General features: G+C 42.2%; 1 protein-coding gene across 5 annotated transcripts in view; it reads right to left on the bottom strand.

Annotated features, from left to right (window-relative positions):
* Positions 1-742: 742 nt before the first annotated feature.
* baiap2b (BAR/IMD domain containing adaptor protein 2b) overlaps positions 743-25,129 on the bottom strand; it is an 87,267-nt gene continuing 62,880 nt past the window's right edge. For 3 of the 5 annotated variants that reach the window (XM_075458310.1, XM_075458311.1, XM_075458314.1), the window contains 8 exons: positions 17,674-17,826; positions 13,798-14,028; positions 12,685-12,880; positions 10,798-10,999; positions 10,624-10,704; positions 9,640-9,808; positions 8,545-8,582; positions 743-1,333 (listed from right to left, as the gene is read on the bottom strand). In XM_075458310.1, coding sequence (XP_075314425.1) covers positions 1,195-1,333; positions 8,545-8,582; positions 9,640-9,808; positions 10,624-10,704; positions 10,798-10,999; positions 12,685-12,880; positions 13,798-14,028; positions 17,674-17,826 — 1,209 coding nt within the window. In that variant the 3' untranslated portion in view covers positions 743-1,194. Of the gene's footprint in view, positions 1,334-2,278; positions 2,323-3,126; positions 6,461-8,544; positions 8,583-9,639; positions 9,809-10,623; positions 10,705-10,797; positions 11,000-12,684; positions 12,881-13,797; positions 14,029-17,673; positions 17,827-25,129 lie in introns of those variants that run through there. The other 2 variants (XM_075458313.1, XM_075458312.1) reach the window with 2 other exon arrangements.

Raw genomic sequence — 25,129 nt, 5'->3', positions numbered from 1 at the left:
AATTCTGCAGATGTATTCACACATAACTGAATACCCAATGAAGACGCTCAGTTTGAACGGTTAGACGTGTCAAAGTGTCTGCAACCAAACTGAATATCATGCAGAAAAGCAGCATAAGAACCGTCGTGATATGCAGATTTGATTTGTACGCGCCTTCAGATTTGATTAAAACCTGCATTTTTTAAACTTTTCTAGTGTTTTTTCACCTTTAGCTGCATTTCTTAGTATTTTCATTAACATGTTTAAAGATGATTCGTCATCTGAATGAACCCATGTCAATGTAACCATGACTACCGTCTCTCTGCATCACAGCTTTCTTAAACATGATTGAAAACAATATGAAATCAGGAGTCGTTTTTTTTTTTTTTCCTTTTCATCGTGTTGCTGAATTTATTCGCTGCCGAAAACGTTGCTTTAAGATCTTAAGAACTACATTATTATTATTTTTTTTTTTACAAAGAACGGCGATGAATCAAAGAAATCTGCCGTTAGATTGATTTATGTGGCTGCAAACACAGGCAGGGCTGCTCGTTAATTAAAGAATAAAAGGCTTCCTGTGAGGAAACGACTGATTGAACAACACAGAGCTATGACCAGCCTGCCCATCGCTGCACAAATTCCCTCCTCAGATCGTCATCATTTCAAACTGTAGCCTATTCATCCGTTGTGTTTGTGGATATTTTCTTTCTACTTCTTTCTTTCCTTCTTTCTTTCTTTCTTTCTACTAGTCGCCCTCTGCACGAACAGGTGAGGCTAGAAGGTGAAACCCCCGGCATGAAATCAAAGCCCTTTGGCTGAAAAGTTAGGGCGAGGAAGGTGTATTTGTCTTCTGACCGGATCCTGCGAGTCTACATGAAGGCAGTCATCAGTCTTTGAGCACGACCATGACTCAGGATTTAATTTTTCTCGCAGGGCACCTGATCTTTGCACGTTTTAAAAAGACGAAACGTTGACTTTTAACCAAAAAAAACCCCCAAAAACTCAACTCAGAGGAAAAAGATCACTCCTCTGGACTCCGATGTGCACATAAATCAGTTCTAGCTGTTTTATGACATCTCTCAGCTAATATAATTTTCCTGTTAAATGAGGACTTCATTGACTGGTCATTTGTAATCGAAACGCTGCAGTTTGAACAGAGCAGAAGATGCAGCCGTGCACCAGTGATTTGCAGGTGGACTAAACTGAAAGTAGCGCTCAGAAGTCCACCGAAGTGGTCGAGGCCTTCTCCAAGAAGTCGTAGTGAGCTTCATCCAGCTGCTCCTCAGCTTCCTCCTCATCGTCAGAAAGGGGCGGTTTGGCTGGAGCCTCCACGACCGGCTTACCGGGCACATGTCTGAGGAAGAGGAGAGGAATTCATTCATTTCATTTTTTCATTAAATCAGGTAAAAATATGCATTTAAAGGGATAGTTCGCCTCTTTTGACATGAAGCTGTATGACATCCCATATCAGCAACATCATTTATGAACATTTTCTTACCCCCTGCTGCGTACTGTGAGCCGAGTTCCAGCTGAGTTTTGGTGTTGATGAAGGTAGTCCGGTGAGTTGGCTGGGGTTTAAAAAATAAAGCGTTTTGCTTCTCGAAACAATATGCGTTCAAAAGAGTAATACATTTGCATCAAAATCGTTCTCCAGAAAAAGTCAGAGCTCACAATCGCTTGGCCCTATTTTCTCTCCCTTCGTATCACTGCCTGCTGTGTAGACCGAGCAGCAAACACCGTAACAGGTGCGGCTGTCGGCAGGCGGCAGCAGGCAGTGATACGAAGGGAGAGAAAATAGGGCCAAGCGATTGTGAGGAAGCAAAACGCTTTATTTTTTAAACCCCAGCCAACTAGCCGGACTACCTTCGTCAATGCCAAAACGAGGCTGGAACTCGGCTCACAGGACGCAGCAGGGGGTAAGAAAATGTTCATAAATGATGTTGCTGATATGGGATGTCATACAGCTTCATGTCAAAAGAGGCAAACCTTCCTTCCCTTTAATTATAAATATCAGAAAAGGCCAAACAGAGCAGAAGATGGTGAAGTTTTATCAGAAACACAGCAGATGGAAAATAATCTCAGATCACATGCAAAATACAGGCGAAGAAGAGAAGCTGAGCATGCCGAGGTCAGCAGTCACGTCACATTTAAACAAATAAACAAGCAGTGATGGAAATAACCCAAAAAGCAACTCCACAACTCCCAAAGCCAGCGTTGCAATGAAGCCCTGTTCAGTCACCATAAGAAGAGGAAGAGTTTGCACGAAGACGCCGAAGATCCAAGTTTTGCTTTGACTTACGATGAGATTTGGTGACTCAAAAGCGGGCGTAATCAGGCCCTGTGCTGAAAGCAGACAGAGTCCTCAGGGGTCAGCATTCAGGCTCAAACAAAGTGACTTTCATAGAGCAGAAGGTAAGCATCGCCGTAACATTTGTTCTTACGTGGTTTCAAACTACACAGTGTGAATATCGTCATTAAAAGGAAGAAACAAGATCATGACTGAGGTGACCGGGAGCCGCTGTTCTCTGAGAAACTACATTTTGGAGCAACTATTTACAAGCCGTTCAAGTTATTCTGGTTGATTTGATTTCTCCTCAGGTTGAAGTCATTTTAAAATTCAAAAGAGACAAAAATTTTGACCATAAAGGACTAAACTAAAAGAGCTTTTTTATAGAATTCCATGCACTGGAAAAAAAATCAAAGTCTCACCAAGTATATTTGTCTCATTTCTAGTCAAAATATCTCATTACACTTAATATAAGACACAACTGCCTAACAAGTACTATTTCAGCCAGATATAGGGACTTGTTTGAAGACAATACATCTGGAATATCTTGTTAAGTGAAGAAGTCTTGAAAACAAATTGTTTTGAGTCACATATCATATGAAACAAGCTTTTTTTTTTTTTTACATTTGAAGAGGTTTTTAAGCTAAATTTCAACTTTTAACTCAAAAGTCCTAAATATCACATCTTATTTCAAGAAATCTTGACAAGCCGATTTTCACTAGTTCCATTGGCAGATTTTATTTGCTTATTTCAAGCAGAAACGTCTCGTATTTGTTGTTTTTCCCACTTATTTTTGGAGGGGCATTTTTTCCAGTGTACGCAGCTTTTCATGCTGTGAGAACAGGCTGCAAACATTGATCTTTTTTTTTTTTACTATTATCTAAAAGTTAAAGCAGGGTTTTTCCTTTCAGTGAACTTTTACTGAAACAAAAGACCAGAACGCTTTCTTTCCACCCGACAGTGGCACATAAAGGCAGCGTTAGGGTCTGTAGAGGCCGGACATCAAACTCAGTGATGATCTTGTTTGTTTAGAGTTTAAACTGATACACAAACATACAAATTACAGACTCACCATGTGTGTGTTTACGTGTAAATTCTGACAAAAACTGATCACATGAAACAGGGACACCAGAACAAAAACCGGCAGGCAGAGAAAACACAACACAGTGAACCAAAAAGAAAAGGACGTGGCACCCGATAATGAAAATGCTGTGATAAGGACGACCCCACACCAAACACACCAAACACATACAGTTGAGTTGAAAAAAAAAAAGGTACCTTTGCTAGCAGCAGGAGGAGCAGGCCAGTGGGTGAATGGCAGGTCAGGGTGTGTAGGATGCAGTGCAAATACTACTGCGCACAAAACACACACACTGCACATGTAGCAAGGCCGGTGGGAGCTATGAGGGGTCTCGGATCCAGAAATGAGAGGAGCCGCTGGTTAATGGGTTAAAGCAGGAAGATGATCACCAGTTTTAACACTTATTCTGCCGTTAGGAGGCGGCGAAGCAGCAAAAAGAGTCTTCATGAAGAAGAATTATATCTCAGTTCAGAATCAGAGCTTTAATTCGGTGCAGAATAAAAGATAATTAGCTTTGCGAGCTACGAAAGAAGCGGGAGACAACACGATCGGCCCCTGAAGGCTGATCTGGAGACTAATTAAAAGCCTCTTTAACAAAACAAGGCATTAAAATGCAAAGGCTGGGTTTTCTGCAACTCTCTTGGGATGGAAAAGCTTTCCGGGCAAAACAAACAAAACCAAAACCAACAGAAACCAGAAAAATATCCATCTGAATATATTTATTTCATAGTTTTCATAGCAGATATTCACCATACATTTGAGGTCATCAAGCTGGACTTTTTGGTGCCCCCAAAGCATGCATATCCATTAAAATCTCAATATTTACAATATTTTTATTCTTTCACATCAAAACAATCAAAACACACGTCAGTGGATGGAGTCATTGGGCCGCAGGTGATTGGTGTGCTATCTCTGCAGCGGTGGCAGTCATACCTTGGGACTATTTTAGTGGAGAAAGAAGAAACACTGGCAGCTTCCAGTCGTTTGCACTCGACTTTTGTCTCTAAATTCATCAAAACAGAGATGAAGAAAAACAAAAAAAAGGCGGGTTGGCAAAGCTTTAGGGGGAAGACGGGTGTTAGGTCACAGACAAACGGAGAGAAGAAGAGCAAAAAAAGGACCAAGAACCCATCAAAGTTAAACATTTTCTTTAAGAAAGTGAGTGAAGCAGAGCAGATGAGCCTCACAGAAAAGCCTCTGAACATGAAGCATGGTACAAAGCCTCTGGGACAAACACAACTCACATGAAAAGGTAGCAAATCTTCATCAAATTTAAAAGTTACCGAACACCACATGTGGTCAGAGTGAGTCGGGCACCGACCGGCGTCTTTATTTAGCAGGAAAAGCATAATTTCCACCAGCTGAGGTTTGTAAAAATCAAGCTGCAAAGACATCAACACACCAAGGCTGAAGGAGGCTTCAACATCAGCCAACCCCCCTGCACTGGATTAACAGATATTTCAGGTCTCATTGTCACTTAATTTGAATCTCTGGATCCCAGAAGTCCATCAGCTCAACTTTAGGTCATTAAACCGAATGATTTATTCCACTTTAGAGGCACAGCGTCCGCTTCTATTTTACATCGTTTATCTCCCTCCGCCTTCCGTCCTTCAGATCCTTAGCTTTCCAGGTAAATCTTACATTTTGTTCATTAATTAAAATCCAAATGCACACAAAGGGTGCCAGTTTCATGCCGATCTTCAGGGCAGTGCACCTTTAATATTGTCGAAGCTTTAAAGAAAGCCTCAGAGGTGTGGAGAATTCAAATGGGATGGAATTACATGTAAAAGGTCCTTAAATGTGCCTGAAAACACCTGAAAAAGTCACGTTCTGCGTTGTTTAATGACCGAAAGGATTCAAATCTTCTTTAAATCCTCTAAAATGAAGATGGTGAAGTCAAAGTAAGCATAAAAAATTCATTTAAATCAAATTCACTCTAATTTACAACGTTTTGCCATCAAATTTTAGAGAGAATGAACGAAACAGGTGTGCGTTGGAGGGCCAGTGGCCCCCCCCGGTTCCCCCTACTTCCAGGGCCCACGGGTGCACATGTGGAGCAACTTTAATGCAGCTGATTTTCAAACATCGATCTTCTCTTGTTCGACCATCAAAAAGTTCATTAAACATCGATGTAAAAACAGAAAAAAAAGCAGAAGATGCTTATCGTTCGCCAGAAAAATGACTAATTCCAACATTCAGCTGATGGACTGGTGAGTAAACGCCCTCTCAGAGGCTTGAATGCGTCTCGGGGATGAGGCCAAGTTGACCCCCGTTCAGCCTCAGCAGGATATTCACACACAGCAGCAACCCGAGCACCTGGGTTTGAGTCCGACTTCAACAGAAAACACAGCATGTTTGTTCCCATTTACACAAAATAGAGATTATTACCGTCATAAGGTGCGTTTTTTCATGAACCGATCATAGATACTGTGAGACATGACACATTTATGTACAGAAGACATTCAGTTTTCCACATGTTAGAACATCTGCATGAGCCGTTCCCTGCTCACGGTACGTGGCCTCTGATCTCAGAATAGGAAAATTATTAAATACTGAAAGATCCAGTAAAAGCGTCCACCGTAATGTCTTTACATTGTGAAAAATCCTCTTTGGGATGGACAGCTTTAGCTTTACACCCCGATTTACACTTCCGTTACGTCGTCATTGTGACATCAGTGGAAATCAGGTGGGGGAAATATGATCCCCGGAGATGGGATAAAAGAAAATGTACATGCATGAAAGACAAGCAAAAGATACATTTTCCTCAGAGAAAATGTCCGTCACATTGATCGAGAATATCGGAGGGAACAGAGTCCGTTGTGGTTGGGCGAGGCTGTCGCCAACGGATCAGTGTTGCAACCAGCCGGTCGGGCAGCACAGGTGGAAGAGGGGGAGCAGGAAGGAGAAAACAGACCCACGTCTCTTCCTTGCATTGAATGGCTCGATGCGAGTTTATTGCTGTAAGCAGGAGGCAGGGAGGCACGAAACGGGGGGGAAAGTAGGAGGGGTGGGGTTGGCAGCCCGGTGCCTGTCCTATCGCATCGTCTGGCTGAGTCTGAGCCTGTTTGTCTGTCTGTCCTCACACTGTCGAAATCAATTTGCCCTCTGGGGAACTGTGGACAGAGAGAGGAAGAGGCTTCCAGGTGGGCTGGCTCAGGAGAAACAGCAGCAAACAACCAGGACAGCAATAAAATCCCAAAGTCTGCAACCTGAACCTGAACCCGTGTTTCACAGCAGGGTAACTGGGGATTGGGTGGGTGCAGGTGGCAGATGAGAGCAGGATGGTGAGCAGTGAGATGAAGGGAGGAGCTGCAAGGTGAAGGCTTGGATGTTTGAATGAGAACTTAAATAACCACGAACGCGCCTTAAAATGTAAAGGAGAGAAACAGCCGTGTCCAGCTGTTCTTACAGATGTTGCTGAACCACTTCAGCACAAAGTTCGCCTTCATTTACACCGCTTAAGGGTGGTCTCCTCAACTAAATCCATTTGTTTCTGATAAGGGACCCCACAAAGAGCATCGGCCTGCTTATACATACGATGGCGTCCTCTGGAACAGCCGGCTTTCCTACAACTTAATGAAACAACCGAAAAAGATTCTTCCATGACAGAAATACCGTTTAGTGCCATTAGTACCACACATCCTGTAGAACGGCAGAATATGTGCTGCAGAATGTGTAGTTTTTTTTAATATATTTAGGGAATGTGTGGTACAGCCCCTCAGAAACTGAACAGAAAGTAGTCGGGTACCATAAATGATAAGTGGCGCCGTACAGCCAGAGTTTTAGTTAAAATGCTGTGGTTGAGATCCCGAAATACCATAAAACTACTGAGTGCCATTGAGGCTTCCTGCAGAAACACGAGGCGTTAAAACAATATAAACTTTATGCTATTTTACTTCAGGAGATTTATTCATTTATTTATTTATTTATTTTAAGGGTAAAAATAAGGGGAACATTTTAACTGAGCTACTAGTCACAAAGATTTAAAACGAGTATCATTATATACGAATGATAACCGCTAAATAAATAAAATATATATATATATATATATATATATATAAAAATGAATTCAAAAGTAGTGTATAGCTTTTAGCATTTAGTTTTATTTTAAATGTGCTGCCATATGAATGAAAGTGCCATAACATTTGTTGTGCAAACACACTTTTAACATCAGCATCTTTCTGTAGTTTTTATGTAGAAGCCTCGCTCCACTGTCTGTTTCCTTGAATGACTTGCTGCTATCAGTTGTGTGTTTTGCCTTTAAGTGATATTTTAGACTGGAACTACTACGCTGAGAAGACAATTCAACTTGGCAGTGTTTACAGATGACTGTAAAATTTTATTTTTTTTTTAAAATTTGAAATAAAAAAATCTGCATTAATGCGCGATAAAATATTTATCGGCGTTAAATAATTAACGAGTTAACTCGCCCAGCCCTAATATATATATATATATATATATATATATATATATATATATATATATATATATATATGTACTTATTTGAGGAACAAACAACGGGCTCCTGCGGTCTTAAAATTCAGTCCCAATTCGTCCCTTCAGACCTCCTCCTCCTCCTCTTTGGGAGATCAAACAGTGGTGCTCATCCATACACCCAAACAGCCACCAACGCCCCAAAGGAAGAGAGGGATGACCACGTTTCTTTGAACCCTCAGAGGAAGGAGTACCTCTTTAAAACTGAGGGCCAAAGGGAGGAACTGGGATTGATGCTCATGATTAAAGCGCTTTCATTTAGGACGACGAACGAGCCGTTTTACTGGAACTGGAGTCTTCTGTGGTCAGGACTTAGTGGAGTCCTTGATGGCATTTGCTCAGACCGTGGTATAAAACTTAGTAAATACTACGCGATCAACACTTATCAACAAAGGTGACCAGAATGGAAACATAAAAAAAATAAACGAACAAAGCAAACAACAAGAACACAAAACAGAATTTGTGGCGTGTTCCACTTGGTTTGTGTGCCTGAAATAGTCCCAATCCCTCATCTCTGCGTCTTCAGCAACAAGAACAACTAATTCTAGCTGGAGTTTCAACAGAACAGTTTCTGGAACTGGTTTGTTTTCCCCACATTTGAGTCCCCAGCCAGCAGGACAGATCTCCTTTCTGGCTTCCCACCCACAGAAATGACTCACCAGCTTTCTTCATCTGAGCAAAAACACATTAAGGAGATTCTTACCTTGCAGAGAAGCGGTGTTCGTACTCTTCGACTCCCTGCTGCAGATGAAACAAAAGGAGAGACGAGACATTTGGTCAGAATGTGGAACACGTTGCCCTGAAGCTGCTCAGTACGGCCAGCAGGTGGCAGCAAAGAAACATGGAAGAGATTCTGCAGCATGTCAGCCGTCACGCTTCATCACCGACTTTTCTAATATTAAAAGTCTGATTTAATTTCATTACTTGTGTGTAAAAGACGTTTATATGTTTTAAAGCTTCAAATATGCATTTATGTACATTACTTACACACCAATTCACCGTTTGATTAAACTTTTACATATTCAGCACAACTTGTGCTTCCTCGGGCTGCCCATCAACGTTTAAAAAAAAAAGCTGGGATGCTTCGTCTTCTCTGATTGGACGGCGACTCCGACCAGCTGGTGTTTTTCTTTCAATTCAGTGTCATAAAAAAGCAGCAGAAAATTTCCCTCGATGCAAAACGAGCGCGCTGAATGAGTCAGCAGCGTTTTTAAAATAGTCTCCCAGGAAATGACCATAAAGAATGCCCGCAGGGCCACCGCTGGGTCACATACTGGTCGTACTGGTGCTCAGGTGATGCACGGCGTGTGGCACCGAGTCACTTAGAGGTCTGAACATTAAAATGTTTCAGACGCTGATACCCGCCGACAGGAAACGGTTTCCTTTAAATGTCAGCAGAGACGTCCTCGTGCGCTGCGAGGCAGAAAGAAAAGCGTTTACAGGTGGGCGACGTTTAATTGCTCCGCACTCACGTAAGAACTTAATGTTCCAGGTGAAGCGTAGGAGGGAAGCCGGGCTGATAAGGAAGGAAGTCTGCTACTACTTTTGCCTTCTGAAAAATGAGACAGCTGGCCGAAAGTCGCCCATTAAGGAGGCTGCGTTCGCCGGTCTGAGCCGCGTCACATCTCCCTTTGACCTCCGTTCCAAGCTGAACATCTGCTGGAGTAAACATCTGTAAACATCTGCCCGCGCTGCATCAGAGGCAGCGCGGCGTTCTCCCTCCGTGCTGCCAGGTTTCGTGCAACATCTCAGCTCGTGTGTGTTTGTGTGTTAGCTTTGCAGGACCCCCCCCTCTTACCTGTGAGAAGCCCGGCACGGCCACGCTGTACGGGCGCTGCTGCCTGCCGTGCAGCGCAGCGGCGCTCTGCGCAGCCATACGGGCGTGGACGCCGTAATCAGAGACGGACAGCGCCATGTCTTCCCTCTCTAAAAGGTTGCCTGTGCTGCTGCTTTTCCCATGTTGGAGGCTGGGAACACACAAGAACACAAAGAAAGTAAAAAAAAATGGCCTCTCACATATGTGAGGTCTCAGGGTGGGAACACCTGCGAGGCAGACGGCTGATTCTTAAGCTCCTTTTCTCAGTTTTTCTCCTCACAGGCACCACAATGCGTCTATGGATGATATATTTTAATTTATCTGGGCTGTTGCTTGTTTTTAAAATTAATTTAAATTATTTCATTTGTTTCTCTTTATATTCTTTTATGTATATTTAATGCTTCTTCCACTCCCTGCTGCAATGCTTTTATTTTATGTGAAGCACTTTGAATTGTTCTGTACATGAAATGTGCTACAAATAAATTTGATTTGGGCTGCAAAGTTTTGCTTGTTGTCCAAGCATTCTGTTCATTCATTCTTAGGCCAGAAATATACTTTCTTTTTGATCATGGATACACGTGTTTATCCCGGCTGCCTCTTTGTTTGGAGCATCCCTTGTGCTCATCCTCAACAATTAGCGCTACGCGCTTGCAAAGCTCATTTTGCGTAAAAAGGTAAAAAAAAAAAAAAAAAGGTGTAAATTTCAGTTATTTTGTTACATTGAGAGCCCCCACAGGGGTCTCACAATGAAACAAATTAACCCGGTAGCTGCACTACCCAAAATTTAATTTAACCCTAGCGGAAAAACTAGCGGAAGTGTAATTTTTCATTGTTTTGTACATGAAATGTGCTACAAATAAATTTGATTTGATAAATTAACACCATTTTTTAGAAGTTTACTGAAGGTCCAAGCAGCAAAACCATGAACCAGCATTAAATGTGCCGATCAATCAGAGAAACCCCTACTTGTGAACACGAAGCTGCCTCATGTTGTCCCCATCAGTCTCAGCGATGACCCGGGTGTAGGAGAAGGGAAACCAGCCACGCCTGATGGGATCAGGGCACACATATCAACACCAAACCAAACAAACAAACCAGCTTCAGCTGAGACGTGCTGCTCAGTAAACAGACTGCACTCACATCCTGGTCTTCTCGTTCTCCCCGTAGTGCCAGCCATCGCGGGCCTCCGGCACCAGCAGGGTTATCACGTCGCCCTCGGCGAAGCTGAGCAGGGTGCTGTTGTCCCCGGCTGCGTGGGAGAAGATGGCCTGGACTCGAGTTCTTCCGTTTCTCTCCAGACCGGCGGCCATGGAGCTGGACCGGGGCAGCGTACGGGTCTCCACTGAGGGGAGGAAGACGGTCAGTTACAGCTCTGCCTCTAACCAGTCAACACTTAGGATATGAGCATAAAAACTCATTTTCTAACATATACTCCTGTTCTACGGGCATTTGCACTCGGCCTTTTATTCCTTTATAATCTTTCTATTCCCACTTGCTTTGGCCGGGTTCTTATTAAACCTGCGCAGGTTTTGCTTCACACACACACACACACACACACAGGAAAAAATCTAAATCTTACCAAGTATATTTGTCTCATTGAGTATCTCATTACACTTAATATAAGACACAACTGCCTAACAAGTACAATTTCAGCCAGATATAGGGACTTGTTTAAATACATCTGGAATATCTTGTTAAGTGAAAAAGTCTTGAAAACATCTTGTTTTATTTCACGTAACTTTTCTTTACTTTTTCATTGATCCCGGTATTTAAACGAGGGTTTTGGTTCTTTGGCAAGCGGAGTGCCTTCTCTGTCGGGGCGTTCCTCATCTATCTCTGTTTTTTTCTGTATTATTCGCGCGTTGTCAGTTCATCATCTGACGACACAAACTGCCACCTGCAGTACCTGTAGAAGCTACTGCAGGTGGCAGTTATCGCCAGGTTAGTGACAGAGCTCAGATTGGGAATGTTTTTTTTGGTTGTTTTTTTCTTTTACTTCGCCCAGGCCCGGGTGTTATATCTTTAATCATTATTATTCACATTCAGATTTAGTTTAAATATTATATAGATAGTATTAAAAGAACAGTCATTTCTAAACCTGATTTGATTTATTCTTTGATGTGGTGTTACATGTTTAGACCACAAGGGGGCGTTTCTTTGTTTATATGTCAGTTGAGAATAGGTCAAGGTTCGAATGGTAGAAGAAGAAAATGTTCAGTTAGGAAAAAAAACTTTTATATCTCGAGTTGAAATTTTGTCGTTGTTTTATTGTCCTGTGATGGTCTTTTTTTGTATCAGTAAAAACCAGAAAAGACAACGAGAAGTACTGCTTCGTTTATACGAGAAGCTGCAGCTAAGTTCCCACACACCGGGGTATTATTATTTTAAAAAAAACAGAAAAAACAACGCAAAATACGGGTGATTTACGGGAAAATACAAATACGGGAGGAGGGCGGGAAAGAATAGTAAAATACGGGACTTTCCCGGCCAAAACGGGATACTTGACAGGTATGCTTTGTACATGAACAGAGCTGCTCGTTTCCAGCTGCCACAGCTCACCTGTGCTGAAAACCCATTTCTTCAGAAAACACTACCCTGATCCGCCCTCTTAGGACATCACCTGTTTCGTCCCAGCTTCTTACGCACTTATTTGTTTCCTAATTTGTCTTCCCATTTGTCTCGGTACCTAACTTACCGCACTTACTCTAGCACTAGTTATGCTCTTAGCTGTTTGGTTTTGGAAGGAAATGCACTTATGATTTCTTGTGACCTGAAGTTCTTTTGCCTACCGATGTGGAACACAGTTATTGTAAGTCGCTTTGGATAAAAGCGTCTGCAGAATGACCGTAATGTAATGTAATGTGTTGAGGAGGTCGTGCAGTTTGGCTAAAAGGAGGTTGATGAGAGGTCCAAATGTGTTGCAAAACAAAAATAAAACAGCTAAAAAAAGCACCGGCATAGAGCAGCATGGCCGTACCCGTGTGCGTGTTGACTGGATAAAGGATAAATTTAGCAGTGAGCCCTTACTGAGTGCGGTTTTGCTCTTGGCGGGGGCGACCTTGCGAACGGGCAGGGTGTTGGAGTAGACCTCCGCCCCGTGCCGCTGGGTCTGCGGCGAGGCCTTGCCATGAGCCACTTTGCCCTCCATCCACTGCTGGTAGTCTTCTCCTCCGGTCGCCCCGTTCAACACCGGCATCCCTCCTTCCACTCCGCCCATCAGCCTCTGAATGAAACGTGCACACAGGCGATCAAAACAAACGCTCCATCCATCAGCTCAAGCTGTTAGGCAACTCCCAGCAGCTCATATACGAGTGGATTTGGGTCATTTGATGCGGATTAAGGAAAATATTATGTTTCTTAGTTGGGATACTGACAAAGAACTTAAAAGTACACCCAATGTTGGACTTTTATAAGAATCTCAGACTAAACTGAAGCCCCATTTAATGAAAAGCCTGAGTAATTTCCCAGTAACCACTTGGCAGAGTGAAAAAGAGGCTCAACGAGGTCAGAAATCAAACCTCTTCAGTGCAACAGGCTCATTAACACAGAGTTCTCTGTGTTGATGCAACACCGCAAAGTCCTTCACTGGAAAAAAAAAAATCAAAGTCTTACCAAGTATATTTGTCTCATTTCTAGTCAAAATATCTCATTACACTTAATGTAAGACACAACTGCCTAACAAGTACTAATTCAGCCAGATATAGGGACTTGTTTGAAGACAATACATCTTGAATATCTTGTTAGGTGAAAAAGTCTGGAAAACAAATTGTTTGGAGTAACATTTCATATTAAACATATTCCATATTGACATTTGAAGAGGTTTTTAAGCTAATTTCAAGATCACTTTTATCTCAAAAGTCCTAAATATCGCATCTTATTTCAAGAAATCTTGACAAGCTGATTTTCACTAGTTCCATTGGCAGATTTTTTTGCTTATTTCAAGCAAAAACGTCTTGTATTTGTTGTTTTTCTTACTTATTTTTGGAGGGGCATTTTTTCCAGTGTTCTAATGCGTCCAATTAAACGTCTTTACAAAAGCAAAAGCAGGTAAAAGCTGAGTTTGAACATTTCCTTGCCAGTGACATTTTATATATCGTAGTGTTTCATAGAGAAGGAGTTAAAGGTGGCGGAGGAACCGACCTGCTGACCCATGCCCCCGCTGGCCCGCAGGGCTGCCAGCTCCGGAGGCACCGGCAGGGGTTTAGCACCGGGGAGGGGCTCAGAGAGGCCGGGGTGGTGAGCACCAGGAGGCAGGGTCCCCGCGGCGCCGCTCATCTGCTGGGCCAGGAACATGGCGCGATCCGGGAGCTTGTTGGGTTCGGCACACGCCTGCTGCCACACCGGGACCTTCTGGGATAAAAGCTCCTTCCCCTGGACGAGAGGGATGAAAATACTGGGCTGAGTTTTCAAAGCTCTGGAATCAATTAAACATACGAATAAGCCACTGGAATGCAGCTCTAGATGGGATCGCCTCACTTAAAAGGTCCTGGAAATAATACAAGATGTCATTTTTAAACTGAAAAACATTCGTCATTTGTTATCAACTCAAGTCCATTTCAAAGCCATTTATACTCATTTTCCAGCAGCTTTCCACAGATCAGAAAAATTAAATGGATCCGACGGCGCCTAAAAAACAAACTTTGTATCGTTTCCCTTAGTAAAGAAATCAGATTAGAGGTCAGAGAAACAAGAAAAAGAGTTTCACTTTCAGAGATAAGTGTTAGATTTCCCTCTACGTACATTAAGACGAGGCACCACGATCTGTTTAATAGAGCGGAGGACGCTGGGAGGAGAAGACGGGGAGGAACACCGAGTGCTGACGCAACAAGAGATGAGAGGCGGGATACGAATCTCTTTGAAAGTGTGCTCATTAAAGAAACCCTCAGCTGGGGCACAAGTTCCACTTCTTCCATGCATTATACAACAGGGAAGTTACATAAACGCACTCTCATTTCTATTCATCATCACTGAATAAATGAGGAAGTCCTCAGGAAGACTGAGGTGAATCTGCTTCTCAGGCTCTCTGAACCCGGCCAGGCTGGCGTGGAGGATAAACAGTGTGGCTCCAAGGTTGTCTGGCCCTGCTGAGGGTGCGTGGGCCGGAGCGCCAGGTGTCTGCACGTGTGCGTGGGATGATCACAGGAATCAACTCGCACACAAAGAACCAAAGGAAAAATAAACTCCTGCTCAAAGAAAACATTTCGTTTACTGATTTATTGCACCTACATAACCTAAAAACTAGGGCTGGGCAACGATTAAAATGTTTAACCTAATTAATCACATGATTTCCCTGATTAATCACGATTAATCGCATCTGTACGCAAAATCCAAAAATGAATTCAAAAGTAGTGCATAGCTTTTAGCATTTAGTTTTATTTTAAATGTGCTGCCATATGAATGAAAGTGTCATAACATTTGTTGTGCAAACACACTTTTAACATCAGCATCTTTCTGTAGTTTTTATGTAGAAGCCTCGCTCCACTGTCTGTTTCCTTGAATGACTTGCTGCTATCAGTTGTGTGTTTTGCCTTTAAGTGATATTTTAGACTGGAACTACTACGCCGAGAAGACAATTCAACTTGGCTGTGTTTACAGATGACTTTGGTTCTGTCGACTCGACCGTCTGGAAGAACTTTAAAATGAAAATGGCCGAGTAAAAGTTCCGTACCCTTCTCCATGTTTGCTGGATCCGCCGATTACTTTCTTTTCCTGTTCCGCAGCAGACAGCAACAGACTTTTACAATAATAATAGCCCCACGTACAAGAGGCTATAGTCCTCTATAGAGGCTATAAGTTCACTAGGAAAGTAAACTTCCCTATCCATTAAAAAGGCACAAAAGCCCCCCAAAATTTAAAAAAAAGATTTTAAAAAAAACCTGCGTTAATGCACAATAAAATATTTATTGGCGTTAAATAATTAACGAGTTAACGCGATAATAACGAGTAAACGTGCCCAGCCCTAATTAAAAGGTTTAATTTATTGAGGATTCCATGTGATGGAAACACTTCTGTGGCTTCAGGAACCTTCAGTCATCACAGCTGTGAGGTAACCAGTAAGATGTGCTGAAACACGGGTTATGACCCGGTTTACCTGCTGGTGAAACCGGTGAGTCAGCAGGATAACAAAGGTAAGCGCCGCTTTAAAGCTTACTTTATTCCGTCCTTCGTGCCAAGCGATGACAGCACAGGAGAGCCACACCTGCACAGAAACCAACTTCACTCATTCATAAACACATCCTGGATGATCACGGGTCCTCTCACTGATCAGTTTGTCCTCTTTTCCATCTCAGTCGTATAAAACAAAGCCTAAAATTCAGTTTCTGGGCTTCACTGCAGTGGATGTAATTATATAAATTGAAGATCATCATGTCTGACACTAATTTGAAGGGATTTCTGACAGCTGTAGGAACAGTTTCTTTAATAAAAAAAGCTCCCCAGGTCTAACTTATGTACATTTGGTTGCAACAACACTTATTTCAGGCCCAGTCTTGCTCATAAAAGCCTCTTTATGGGTCCAAATGATGATTATTTTCATTTCAACAAAAGGCTGCATCTTTTTCCCCCCACTCATCCTTTGGGTTTAGAATAAATTAACAGTTCTTCCAACCTCCGAATGTTCAAACACTGTTATTATCACCAGTTCTTCGGAGACTAATTTAATCCTTTTCTGATGTTTCACATTCACATCAGCAGTTTGTGTGCTTTGCTTCCTCCTTCTGTCCATCACTCACTCATTCAGACACTTTCACACCCACACGCAGTGAGTCGGTATCAAGTGTTCCTGCAGAAATAGGTCACTTTCTCTTCCTCCGCCTCTGCATGCGCTCAAACTTCACTTTCAGCAGTGGTGAGGCAGGTCCGTATATGCTTCTCTGATCGGTCTGTTGACGGATATGAAACTCCTGGCTGTGTCCACGCCTGAGGGGATTTTCCCCGTTGTGTTTTTGATGAAGTCATCGGATGAAAACAGAGAAATAACCGCAGCATCAAGGCTTTTATCACCTCGGAACCTCTGAATTTCACCATGAGATACAGTGCACTGGAAAAAAATCAAAGTCTTACCAAGTATATTTGTCCCATTTCTTGTCTAAATATCCCATTACACTTAATATAAGACACAGCTGCCTAACAAGTACCATTTCAGCCAGATATAGGGACTTGTTTGAAGACAATACATCTGGAATATCTTGTTAAGTGAAAAAGTCTTGAAAACAAATTGTTTTGAGTCACATATCATATGAAACAAGCTTTTTTTGACATTTGAAGAGGTTTTTAAGCTAATTTCAAGATCACTTTTATCTCAAAATCTCCTAAATATCACATCTTATTTCAAGAAATCTTGACAAGCCGATTTTCACTAGTTCCATTGGCAGATTTTTGTGCTTATTTCAAGCAAAAACGTCTTGTATTTGTTGTTTTTCCTACTTATTTTTGGAGAGGCATTTTTTCCTATGTGCCTAATGTTCCTTTTATTCATTTGGTGCGAGGTGTCCAACCACTTTGCCGGAATAAAGTCCATTTTTGGTCTCCAGCTCCCTTCTTTTAGCAGAACTTCCTGTCTGCTAAAAGCTTCGCTGTTCTGTGGTCAACTTTCTGCTGAAAAGAGCTTTTACAGGCAGAAATGGCTGCATGAAGCCAGAGTACGGACAGCCTGAACAATGAGCCTGAACTTCTTCTAAAGCCCTGTTGTTGGTGGTTCAAACTGTGTCTAATGCCTCGAAACAAAAACACCTTCAGACGAGTTAACTGGATGAAATCAGAGCCGATGGCGCCTTCAACTTCACACCAGCATCCAGATATTCTGATATATCTGTGCTTCCATTTACACAGGAAACACACCGTTTAAAGATCCCTGCATCTTTAAAACACAAACAACGGTTATGTACAAGCTAAATGTCTATATTCTTTACTGGATTTGCCCTAAATTTAACCTGGATGACTTCTAAAAGTGAAATCATCATCTTACTAATTGCCGGTACGTGCTTTTGTTAGCTTATAGGAGCCATTCCTTCTCACCTTGGTGTGGTAGACGCTGCCGGTCTTTGCCACGGCACACTGACGGTCCACGATGAAGCAGTACCTCCTCCTCTCCTCGGACAAAGCGTTCTTGTAGCCCTCAGCGATGTAGTTGTCCAGCTCACTCTGCTTGTTGCTGATGGCCTCCACATACTGGGAGAAAAAGCAGGCAGATGAGCAAGCCTGGCCTTACGTCATCATCTTTTTACGCAAGTTCTGATGAGGATTAAAGTGACATCGAGCGGCTCTTAAGTGGACTGAAGACAATTTTCTTTACTCAGAAGACTAAAGGGAATGAATCAGACCTTCTCTTGAAAGCTTTGAACGTCTTCAACATATAAAAGTGTTTAAACAGACTCAAACATCACAATCATGACACATTAAAAGCAGAAAGGCTGCGCTTTCATGCGAGAATGAAAAAGGGAAATGCCCCCGCAGACCAGCTGTGAACACCATGAATCAGAGAAAAACAAGTCGGGCACTCAGGAAACCAGACTGCTCCTCAGGAATAAAAAGGACACAATTCATTGCTCACTTAACAGATGTACAAACATCTTTCTCTCTGCAGCTTTTAAACCCATCCACCCTCCACTCCTCCAGCAGCTCAGTGTGTCTGAGCTGCTGGTGTCTGAGGTGATCTGGCTTCACCTCCAGGCTCATAGAAGCAGAGGCCAAGTGCTGCACACCAAAACACGACTAAAAGCTTTTTAAGATTCCCGTGGTGCCAAATAATGTGAAACAGCGTTCTCCAAGTGCCAGACGGCCCCGAGCCGCAGTGCAAGGTGTCGATGACCGTAGCCCGAGCTGTTTACAGAGAAAGTCCGCAGCCCACGCACCTTCAGACATGATGAGCTGCTGGAGCTACCAGCAAAAGGCAGCCTGCATGTAAAAAAAATAAAGCAAACCAACGGTGGCAAAGATGAGTCCACAGAGGGACTCAAGTCCCCCAACACTGAGATTTAATCACCGTCACAAACCCACAAAGAGCTTCTAGATTATTCATTTCTGGTGGCATAAAACAGTTTAATCATTTAATTTATATTAATTGTTCCATAATTAGTCATTAGATTATATCTTATATTCCTTTTTTAAGTTTTAAATTGAATCTTATTTACTTTATCTTGATGTTGAATAAAATATAATTTTTATTATCGTCTGTTTTTTTTCCTACTTTTAGATGTGATAACGTTCATTATTTTGGGATTAGGATTTCTTATATTAATTTGACTCTTTTGGTAACTGAAAGCAGTTTTAAACGTAAATGTACAAAAAATGTGAAACTATGAAGCTGTTTTTCATAGATGCAGCTAAAGAAATGGGAACAAATGATGTGTCTCTGTGACAGGCTGCTGGGAACAAAGTGCCTAATGATTCATAGGTCAGAGTTTAATGCTTAATACTAGTTTAAAAGTATGAATATGAATAAATGGAGGTGGCTTCAGATTTTTGCCCAGATCAGTTTTAATGTTGAATCAAAGAGACTAAACCTATATAAAATAAACTAGTGTGAGAGAAAGTCGCCGTCACCGGACACACTGGAAGCTGTTTGTGCCCTTTAAAAGCAGCAGGATTCATCATGGCAGCCTAAACATGTGTGGTGGGACTCAAAAGATGTTTTCTTAACCTGAATCAAGTTGTTTAGATGCCTTAACTAAGCTGTGAGGGATGAGGCAACTGTAGTTTAAAAATAAAACAGACTAAAGTATAAAAACACTTTAAGGTAAAATAACACAAATGCTTTAGAAAATATGTAAAAAAAACTATTCTATCAGGAGGAAGAATATGGCATTTCTGTTGTAAACCACTGCCCAGAGGAGACCTTCCCCCATCAGCTCCTCTCCTGTCAGTCAACGTTACGCATCGACTTCAGGCAGAGTGAGATGTTAGAGGTTTTCAGCTCGACTGCCTTTCAGTGACCGACTGTCTCCAACTGTTAGTTGGATCTCTGCAGCAGGTCTAATAGCTCTGGACTGACAACGGCTGCAGACGCCCCGCAATTACTCTCATCCTTTCAGTCTTAAGTTAAATGTAAATGTACTTTATTTATACTCAAACACCATTTTATATGTTTCTGCATACTTTGGTCATTTTTTAGGCTGGAATTAATACAAGAGGTTTAAATAAAACTGAGTGTAGGGGTCAGAGCGAGGAGCTGGAAAGCTGTTGACAGTTCTCAGATCTTAGGAGCAAAGAAGTCGACATTTTAGACGATAAGTGAGAAGAAGTGGTCGGTGTGGTGGTGAAGCTGAGAGCTGAACAATGCACCTCTGTGGGGGTGAACAGTGTCTGAGCACCAGTCACCCACACCGAAACAGTGACAAGCTGCTGCGAAGTGGGCGATGCAGAAGAAGAGGAGGGCAAGTAGTGAGTCATGCAAGCTGTGGAGGAGGAGCAGCGCTCAGGTATCAGGTTCAGACCAACATGCGACCACGCGACAGAGGCGGCAGCTTTCCTCCGCCATCGTTCCTCTGCCTGTGAGCAGCTGTGAGCCAGGAAACAGGAAGTCAACAGGTGCTTTACCCTGGATCCGTGAGCCAAAATCCTTTTGGTTATACAACATTCCTGGAATGCCCTGAAAGCGAGACAAGGAAACAACCAGAAAGCTGTCAAACCCGTTCCTTTCAGCTGGAGCAGCAAGCGTCGCTCTGCTGGCATCTGTTCACAGGATGGAAGACGATGACCTCATCATCCACAAGCTGAGACCCAAGAGATGCTGCGTGTGGTCTTAGGCTTTCATGTCAGCCTAACCACCAACTGTTTCTTCTTCTACTGTTTTACACCAAAATCTTTTTCATTTGTCCTGTTTTTTTTTGTGTTTTAAATCAGTTCTGAGTCAAAATGAGCAACTTATTCCAGAAATATAGTAACGAGTTACATTTACTTGAGCAGATGTGTGCAGCAGAAACTGTCCTCTTACTCCGCTACATTAGGCTACAATGAGCTGGTTACTTTTCTTCTTACCTCTTTGGTATTCTACGCCTCATTATTTTTATCCCCCCGCGTACGCCTCATTTTAATGTTGTATTCTGACAGAGAGAGAGACTTCCGCCAAAGGCTCTACCACCTGACTGTGTTCCACCAATCAGACGTAGCCGTGCAGTCTGGTCACGTGACCATACTCAATCTCAGCGGCGGGACGGGTTAGCTTTACAGTTTACAGTCGTAGCAAACAAACAAAGAAACAGATGAAAAATGTCAGAATCAACGGTGGGAAATGCAGACGCAGACGAGGCCTCATACTGAAAGCATGTTTACCTTACAAAGAGTGAGAAACAGCAGCTACATTATGTGTCTTCTGTGTCAACCAAAACAAACGCACATTTCAGCAGAAACTCAACATCTAACTTGAGGAAACATGTAGCGCTAAGTTTCCTAAATTCATTTTTTTCCCCCATGGATAGGTGAATGTTTGTTTTTTAGGTTACATATGTGTTACATATGTTTTAAACATTTCCTAAGTCTCTTATATTTTAGTGAAGTACTTGAATTTACCTGGATTATTTTTAATTTAAGCTATTTTGTAATTAATCAATTAATTTTAATTTATTTTATCAATTGGATGAACTCTAATTTGCCTAAAGATGATTATTTAGTATTTTTGTCTGTCTGATTGAATGCTTGTGTTAACAAATAAATCAGACGTTACTCAACAGTTACTCAGTACTTGAGTCATTTTTTCACCAAGCACTTTTTTACTCTTACTCAAGTAATTATTTGGATGACTACTTTTTACTTTTACTTGAGTCATATTATTCTGAAGTAACAGTACTTTTACTTACTAATTTTTGGCTACTCTACCCACCTCTGGATATTAATCACTTAAAGCCACAACCACATCATACTTTTACATCCTATGTTAAATACAATTGAGCATTCAGCTTATTTGGATATAAAACAGAAATAATCAGATTTTCTTGCCTCATTTTTGTGCAAGTTTGGAAACTTTTATGCTATTTAAATGCAATCATCTAAAATAGTACATTAAAGTTCACGCATCTACCACAGCTTAGTTCACTTTGCATTATTCATGCAGCTGGAAAACATTCTGCCTGCAGCAGACATTGTGGTAACTCAAATATGGAGCCTTAAATTAGATTCCAACCAGCCTTCCACGCTCCTGCCAATCAGCCACTCTCGACCTGCCGCCGCCGTCCGCTGACAGCGAGCACAATCAGCATTAAAAACGTACGCTTGGACGGCGAGCATGTCCGGTATTTATCGATTTATTTGAGGATTTAGATGTTTTCTTCAAGTGTAACCAACCTCAGCCATGGATAGTCAAATGCTGTTTAACTGTATGCAAATTAAATTCAGATGTGTCAGAGATTAAAGAAGAGCTGCACTTTAAGAATAGCTCGACTTTTTTTTTTTTTGTCTCGATGAGATGAAAGAAAACACAAAGTAATAAACCTTGGTGTTATTTCCCTGCCTGCGGCATGAAAGAGATTTAAGTCGCTGGGCTGGTTCCGGTTATGAAGCTTCACATACTGGAAGAATTTCATCTTCTGAGCTGAAAGATGAAACCTGATATTTGGCATCTCTACAGGAGAAAGAGGTCTGCTTGTTCAAGTGGAAACGACTTCTGAAGATGCATCCGGGTCCAACTTGTAGCTCCTCTAACATTTAAAAAGGAGAGAAACCCTGACCTTTAGTTTTTTGGAAGACGTGAGAACAAAATCTCATTTCTTTGGCGATTTCTCAACTTTTCCTTAAAAGGATAGTTCGCCTCTTTTGACATGAAGCCGTATGACTGTGCTGGTCAACTAGCAGTCCCTCTTCAGAGGCTCTTCAATATGAGCATTCAGATGGAAAAAGTCCTAGTACTGTGGAAAACTTTTTGTCTCATACCGGTGCCCAAATTAGGGCAACCAGTGGAGCTGAATGACTACAGACCGGTGGCTTTGACATCTCATATCATGAAGACCTTGGAGAGACTTCTTGTTCGTCGCATGAGATTGCAGGTTGCTGAGGCTCTTGACCCCCTCCAGTTTGCCTACCAGAAACACATAGGAGTGGAAGACGCGATTCTGTACATGTTGCATCAGGCATATGCTTATCTGGACGTGCCTGGTTCATATGTGAGAATCATGTTCTTTGACTTCTTCAGTGCCTTCAACACCATACGGCCTCCCATACTGAAAGACAAGCTACTCGGTATGCGTGTGGCCCCCTCCCTGACATTGTGGATTATAGACTATTTGTCTGCCAGACCACAGTATGTCAGGATGGGGAAATGTGTTTCTGGAACACTGGAATGCAGTACTGGGGCTCCGCAGGGTACTGTTTTGGCTCCTTTTCTTTTCACCCTGTACACATCAGACTTCAGGTACAACTCAGAGTCACACAGAAGTATTCTGATGATACGGCTGTTGTGGCATGTGTGCATGGTGAACTGAAGAAGGAGTACAGGGACCTTGTGGAGGCCTTTACTGACTGGAGCAAAAAGAACTGTTTGCTCCTGAACACCACCAAGTCCAAAGATCTGGTGGTGGACTTCAGGAGATCTAAAACCCCATACCAGTCAGTCTGCATTGATGGAGGGGAATGGAGACTGTTCAGACCGCAAATACCTGGGTGTGGTGCTGGATCATAAACTGGAGTGGTCTGCCAACATAGAAGCAGTGTACAGGAGGGGCCAGAGCCTGCCGACAGCCGCGCCTGTTACGGTGTTTGCTGCTCGGTCTGCACAGCACGCAGTGATACTAAGGGAGAGAAAATAGGGCCAAGCGATTGTGAGGTCTGACTTTTTCCTGGAGAACGGTTTTGTGATGCAAATGTATTACTCTTTTGAACGCATATTGTTTTGAGAAGCAAAACGCTTTATTTTTGTGGCCCCAGCCAACTAGCCCGACTACTTTCGTCAACACAAAACGAGGCTGGAACTCGGCTCACAGGACGCAGCAGGGGGTAAGAAAATGTTCATAAATGATGTTGTTAATATGGGATGTCACACAGCTTCATGTCAAAAGAGGCGAACTAACCCTTTATGATGCACATGATGGGTTTCTGAGCAGACTGGAATAAAATGTGGTCCCCACAGACAAAATAAATGTGACATGATGACCCTCTGGGTTTGTGCATCGTTGTTTTAAAGTCATGGGGAGGACGGCGGCCTCAAACTGGGAAGCTTTGCACAAACGTGCCGTCTGTCAGCACCCAGATACATACTGCACACACCATATTGTACGTTGGAAAAGTCACGGTTCTGTTTTGTCACCTTTGAGTGCCGTCAGCTATTCGTGAGGGCCAACACGAAGCACAGCAGGGATCTGGCCACCTGAATGTGCAGCAGACTGCATAAAGGCTGCTCAGGGGGTCCAAACACATGCCAGCACGATGCACAAAGGTGTAAAAATAACTACAAGACAACAACAACAACATGACGTAAGTTTCACCAGGATGGTCTGATGGGATCTGCACCAAAAAACTTTCTGTTTTTTCCTTAAACTTTAAGAGAATCTGGAAAAAAAAATCTAAATCTTACCAAGTATATTTGTCTCATCGAGTATCTCATTACACTTTATATAAGACACAACTGCCTAACGAGTACCATTTCAGCCAGATATAGGGACTTGTTTTAATATAATACATCTTGAATATCTTGTTAAGTGAAAAAGTCTTGAAAACATCTTGTTTTGAGTCATATTTCACATGAAAGTTTTTTTTTTTTTCATTTGAAGAGGTTTTTAAGCTAATTTCAAGATCACTTTTATCTTAAAAGTCCTAAATATCACATTTTATTTCAAGAAATCTTGACAAGCCGATTTTCACTAGTTCCATTGGCAGATTTTTTCCTTATTTCAAGCAAAAACATCTTGTATTTCTTGTTTTTTTTTTACTTATTTTTGGAGGGGCATTTTTTCCAGTGTAAGTTTCACCAGGATGGTCTGATGGGATCTGCACCAAAAAACTTTCTGTTTTTTCCTTAAACTTTAAGAGAATCTGGAAAAAAAAATAACCTTTCTGGGGGTGAAACAGACACAGGCACACGCTCTGACGGCTGAGACCTTTCAGATGCTCACTTCCTCTCAGCTGAGACCGAAAGCTTTCACACTCGATAAGCAACTGAAGCCCAGAGGGGCCGGAGTGTTTCTGTGCTGTAGCTCCCCCAGTATCGATTTCTCAAACGACCAGCGGGCCGCCCTTCTGTGCTCAACCAGCCAGCCATCGCACAAACACTAACAATTACACAATGATTTCCTTCCGTGCTGCTCCCACAGAGCAGCTCGAGGCCTCGTACTGGAAAAAAATCAAAGTCTTACCAAGCATATTTGTCTTATTTCTAGTCAAAATGTCTCATTACACTTAATATAAGACACAGCTGCCTAACAAGCACTATTTCAGCCAGATATAGGAACTTGTTTGAAGACAATACATCTGGAATATTTTGTTAAATGAAAAAGTCACATATCATATGAAACAAGCTTTTTTTTTTTTACATTTGAAGAGGTTTTTA

This window comes from Odontesthes bonariensis, chromosome 23 (assembly GCF_027942865.1).
Source record: "Odontesthes bonariensis isolate fOdoBon6 chromosome 23, fOdoBon6.hap1, whole genome shotgun sequence".
NCBI classification, from domain to species: domain Eukaryota; kingdom Metazoa; phylum Chordata; class Actinopteri; order Atheriniformes; family Atherinopsidae; genus Odontesthes; species Odontesthes bonariensis.
This window is presented reverse-complemented; position numbering and strand designations above follow the sequence as displayed.